The 5802-nt window shown below is 34.1% G+C and overlaps 1 protein-coding gene across 2 annotated transcripts; it reads right to left on the reverse strand.

Moving 5' to 3' along the window:
* Window positions 1–764: 764 nt before the first annotated feature.
* On the reverse strand, window positions 765–5255 carry LOC104097263 (uncharacterized). 2 transcript variants are annotated; one of them, XM_009603812.4, is made up of 5 exons: window positions 4816–5255; window positions 3622–4730; window positions 1673–2086; window positions 1373–1593; window positions 765–1296 (listed from the first exon to the last, which is right to left on the reverse strand). In XM_009603812.4, exons 1-5 carry the CDS (start codon window positions 4974–4976, stop codon window positions 1045–1047), a joined length of 2157 nt encoding a protein of 718 aa, XP_009602107.1. In that variant the 5' UTR covers window positions 4977–5255; the 3' UTR covers window positions 765–1044. The 2 variants fall into 2 exon arrangements, with proteins under 2 accessions (XP_009602107.1, XP_009602106.1); XM_009603811.4 differs by having other exon boundaries at window positions 3622–4733.
* Window positions 5256–5802: the final 547 nt, after the last annotated feature.

Here is a 5802-nt window from a genome sequence, read left to right on the forward strand (position 1 = left end):
CTAACTATGATACTCTAGTATTTTTTTTAATCCTCTTATATAAATTTCTGACTCGGCGACTGAGCTATACAGTGGTTGGATTTGTTCCAAGGTGTTGGACACACCGTCGATCAAGGGAGTTTCAGCTTAGAAGATGGAAGCATCGATTTGTTTTTGACATACAAACACCCTTTTGTGCTCTTCCCGATCACAATCATATGTAGGAATGACACCAGTTCATATGGAGTCCATAAAATGTGTAACAATACAGTAATTTGTGGCTTAATTACTCTATGCAAAATATTTTCCGTATATCCCTTTTTTCCCCCCTCTTTTGGCAGTTTTTGTTAAGCATTGAATCGCACCTTAGGTGCTGAGTGGTGTCCTTCCATCCCTAATACCTAAACAGAGTTCCGTCTATGGAGCCTAAAGCTTAAACCATGGCATGGCAGGCGACAATAAGTTGTCCTAGTATCTCGCCAAGCCGCACTTACAGATAAAGCATTTCAAGTAGATAAGATCATAAAAGAAGAAATGGAAAGAAGAACTGCCATTATGCGCTATATTATTTTAATCTGAAAGTCAATCATTCAAGCTTTGATATGAAGGTATGGGAGAGATCAATAGGGAGTATATTAGTCAAATAGAGGAGTGATGATTTTGGTGAAACAAAATCAGAAGAATTTGAATTTCTACTGTTTTTTCAGGAGGACTTTTATGTAATTCATATTGTCAAAGTATTTTGAAGCTATACTTAAATTTGCTTGAGAAAAAGTAAAATTAGGTGGTTGGAAGGATTTCCAGTCTTTATATTATCTATATGTTAAAGAACATATGTCCTGGCAACAAAAATAACGATTCTGCCACAATACATTCTCATAAAGCTATTCTAATATTCAAAAGTTATGAGAAACCGATGATCCTTATTCTGAATTTGACCTTACAAAATCAGGCCAAATTATCTCCTCCTCTAGGCACTTTTCTTTAAAGGGGAAGCAAGGGTACAAGGTATATTCCTAGAAGACCTTCATTTACATATGAAAAGTAAACATATGGTCATAGTTGCTAGCATGGGAAAAGGGAAAAAGATGGCTCAATACTAACTTTCCTGCCAACAACATTGATATTACTTAGTTTCTTCTGGCACCAGACTAAGTAATCTCTCCTTAATCTTGGTAAACTTAGTACTCTTGATACCAGTTTTAGTTCCACCAGCGACGTGAATAACGGATGGCTTAATCGAACTTCTTGATGTTTTTGGAACTTTTTCACTATGCAATTGCCACTTCTTTGTACATCTTTGAGCTTCCTCTCCTTCTGCATATAGAATCAAGTTATGCAAAATAGAGTTTAGAAACTAAAAGAAAGACTTCTATGAATAAAGATGACAAACCTTTTGAAGATCTGATCTGATATTCATAAAAAGCTCGGTTTCTGCAGTGTCCATTTGAGTTCCTTGAACACCCTTTAAGGCCAAACTAGCTTCACGTTTATCAGCACGAAGAAACTCCCAGAAAACCTGCATTGTTTCCTTAATAATTTCTGCCAACTTAACTATGGAGATAACGTCTTTTTCCCCATCATGTCCGCCCTGCTTTTCCTTTGAACGATCATCTGCTAGACGGTCAAAGTACACCCCTCATTACTTATGAATCGAGCTATTTTGATTACAACTCAGTGAAAAAAATTGTACCTCTAATGCTCGGGACTTGAAGAAAGCTACGGAGCATGCACCTCTTCCTAACATAATTTTGGACTCGAGGTCCTTGAAATGGCTCATCCTCCACAAATCTTTGCAAAAGCACTTGAAATTGCTGATATTCTCCAGCTACTTGATTGTATGTGTGATACTGTTGAGGATCATGTTCTAGCAATTCCTTTGTTTTCCCATATTGCCAACAAACAATTTCCCAAGAAAGGCAAACTTGTCCAACATACACTATTTCCAAGTCTCTGTTCATTTCACTAATGGATTTTTGTGCAGGATCAGCAAAGATCTTCCTTTGTTTGTTTGCCAAGAAGCTTGGCAAAGTGAAGGCTTTTGTTATTGAAATTGATGACTTTTTGCTTGACATATACACTTCTGAATCCTTAAGCTGAAGGAAACCTATATTAAAGAGTATAAAACATTATAATCATCAGTCTAGGACTCGAAAGAACATTTCAAGAAGCTAAGTCTTGGTTAACGAAAGGCAGCCTGATGTACAAAACATTATGCGTTCATGCACGTCAGGAGAAGGGTCACACGCGAAGGAGTGTGATGTAGGCAGTATACTCGGATACAAGCATCAAAGGTGTAGGATTCAAGATCAGGTCCAGGATTCGAGTCAAATCGCGCTGTCGTACGAATTCCACCCATTCCGGATCCTTATCCGGTTGATTCATATAGTGGGATAGTAGCTGCAGTTCAGATGGGAGAATACCAAATATGGAATGATGACTAATTCCAGAACTCGAAACTGAGAGCTATACGTCGCATGTAAATAATTTTTCCGTTGCTCCAAGGCTCTTCTACTAATTCTAGGTCAACAAATTTTTTATTAATTATTTCATCTTTTAATTGAGCAAGTGTTTTGACAATTTTTATGTTTGTCTTATTTTTTCTACCATACAAGTCCGTAATGACTACTCTAAATTGGTTGTGGGGTTGACCTATTCTCCGTAAATAGCAATTTGATTAGACCAAGAAATTATAACTAAGTGGAAGGACCTAAAAGTCGGTTGAATGACATTAAAAGCCACTGATTATAACTTCAAAATTATAAATTGCATGACATAATTGAAAAAGGGACAGCAAAAGTGCCCCTTTAAGCATTGATAGTGGATACTTTCAGAAGTGGACATTATGTCACACTGGTCTTTTCAAAAATCTAATGGTCAAAAATCTTGCAAATTATAAGACAGGACAATAAGCTTAATTTGATACTATTTCACATAGGACAATAGAGGGCGGTCCGCAACCCTTTACCTCACAAGCAGAATTCGTGACAAAGTAATACCAAAGCCAGCTCGTCACGTCCCAAGCCCGTGCCAGGTGAGGGTGTGACGCTCTCTCACATAGGAGAAGAGAGACCTAAACAGTTTATAAGCGTTTGACAACTCTTCACCTCACGAGCTAACTTTTAGAGTCAAAGTTAAGTGGCTGAGTAACAAAATGGAACAAGTTCAAGCTTCAAAGCATAAATTTGGTGGTTTAGCACGTTGATTGATGAATTTAATTCTAGAGAGTACTGAAAATGACATTACTATGGAATTACTGGATTCAAATAAATGCTGACTTCATCTATTATTTAATACTGAAATGGACAGGAAACAAACATCTCATTGTTCTACGCCAAACAAAGATTTCCTCTTCTATTTATTTTTAGTTGTCCACTTTTTACTTTGCACTCCCTTTACAAAAAAAATAATAACATTTCAAAAAATCCTGAAAAATGATTTGAGGTATGACGAGTTAATGATAAGGGTACAACAGGAAAAAAAGATTTTTTTTTTTTTTGCTTAGCTAAATGGACAAGTAAAAATAAAAATATATTTTTACTCGGAAAAGTAAAAGTGAACTGTGAAGGAATAAAAATTAATGATGAAAGTTAATTTTTTTTTTCACCAAACAGCTAAAAGAGGTAAAAGTTTGAGACTTACTGATAGCATTTAGTGTCTGGTAATTCAAGATATCCAATTTTCTCATTTTTTCAGCATAGCTTTTGTAAAACTTCTGAATTTCTTCAATACAATCTTTATACTCAATCTTTTCATCAATTTTCAGTGGCTTCAAATCTTCTACTACTTTAGGAGATTCACAATCTTCTGATATAGTAGGAAGCCCCGTGATTCTTGAATTTTTCATTTCCATTTTCATTTGCCTGACTAAATTCTGGTGTTCCAATAAGATATCACATTCATCTTCACCTTCGTCTGAATCTGTATCCCATGATTTTCGACTCGAATTTTGATCTTGAAATTCTTGCAAATCATCCATTAACTTTACTTCCTCACAATTCACATCAGTTTCTTCAACTCTGTCAATTTTTTCAGAAACAAACTCATTTGTATCAATAGCACTAAAATTATGTAAAGAGGTTTCCAATTCTATAAACCCCATTTCATCATTTTCCATAAAATGATCAGAATTCAAGAATCCATTGAGATGTACATCAGAAGATGATTTATCATTTATAGTGAAATCCTCAGCTACAATAGTATCAGACCCTTGAACCGAATTTCGACCGAAAGATTTATTCTCAGGAAGCAATTGAATTTCATAACATATATCTTCCAAATTCTCTGATTCCTTATCACTAAACACTTCATCATTTTGCTTCAAATTCTCTTCACAAACATGGTCTTCTGCTATTTCTTGATCATTAGCTTCTTCTTCATCAAAAACCTCAGCTTTTGCTTTTTCATCAATTCCATTCTTGAAAAAAGAGAAATAGAACAATTTTTCCTTAGGAATTGGTGAATGATCAGAACTCTCATCAATCTCTTTACTTTCTTCTTCAGCCATTAAAACTTCTTCTCCTTCATTTGAATTCACAAACATTTCTTGAATAGTAAAGCTTTTAACTTCTGGCTTTTCTATAAATCCAAAAGCATCTTGTCCATATATGTATTGAAACTTACTCTGAACAAAAACAGAGCTCTCTGTTTCAACACCCTTCTCATCAAATTCTAATTTTTTTTCACTTTTGCATTCCAATTGAATGACACTAAAATTTGAATCATTCTTCTTATAATCACCCTCCACCATCCTGCTACAAAACCAAAAGTGACAAAAACTTTAAGCAAATATAACAACAACAAAAAAAAAAAAGAAGATATATTTTTTATTCATACCTGTCAATGTATTTCTCCAAGAAAAAGAAAATCTTGAACATAAAGCTACAAAAGAAATCCCATAGAGAACCGAGACACCAAGCCATCGTTGTGTATATAAATTCACTCAAAAACATTTTATTAAAGTGGCTTTTGAGCATAAAATGTTTATTGGTACTCATGACTTTTCCATGTACAAGTAAAGGAAAAAAGGAACACAAGCTAATAGTAGTAGACTAGTAGTATAGTAATCTTGAATTCATAGGAGAAAGTGGAGAGACCACTAAAGAAGAACGAAATTTGAGGAGAAAAATCCTAAGCATTTGCTAAAACATGCCTTGTTTTTACTATTTTTTTGGAGACCTAACATGTTGGCGAAGATTGAGGAGAAAGAGAGAAATGAGAGAGTTTTAGAGAAGTCATGAGAGTGAAAGATATGATCAAAGTGCAAATAAAGAGATGAAATAAATTTGTTTTGTACGTAGAAATGACAAATGGGACATAGATATTTCATAATGTTTTTTGTCGGTTAAAGATTTTGGATGGTTTTGGTGGGGCTTTTTTTTGTTTATTTTCACTTAACATTTGACACGTTTCTTAGGTGAGTGGTAAGGGTCAAATTTCGTTAACAATGGAGAAGTCATTATTTTTATTTTTTATTTTTTTTTATTACGTAATCTTAAGTATTTTGTATTTGGAATTATTGGCTCGATTAGTCCAGATTGCATCGGATAAACTTATTAAAGAAATAATATAATTAATTGAAATCGCGTTGGATAAACCTACTAATGAAATAGCTCAATTACTTCATATTGCGTCGAATAGGCCTTCTAAGGAAATAACTCAATTAATTCAAATCGTAGCGGATAAACCTATTAAGGAAATAAAATGATTTTTATTAAAAATTTTTGAATTTTAAAATTTAAAATTAATGACCTCTCATTGAAAACGGAAAGAACACCTCATACGGTGAGAAAGTCGTGTATGGATGTTTGCTTTTTGGAACGT

Source organism: Nicotiana tomentosiformis, chromosome 10 (genome assembly GCF_000390325.3).
Source record: "Nicotiana tomentosiformis chromosome 10, ASM39032v3, whole genome shotgun sequence".
NCBI classification, from domain to species: domain Eukaryota; kingdom Viridiplantae; phylum Streptophyta; class Magnoliopsida; order Solanales; family Solanaceae; genus Nicotiana; species Nicotiana tomentosiformis.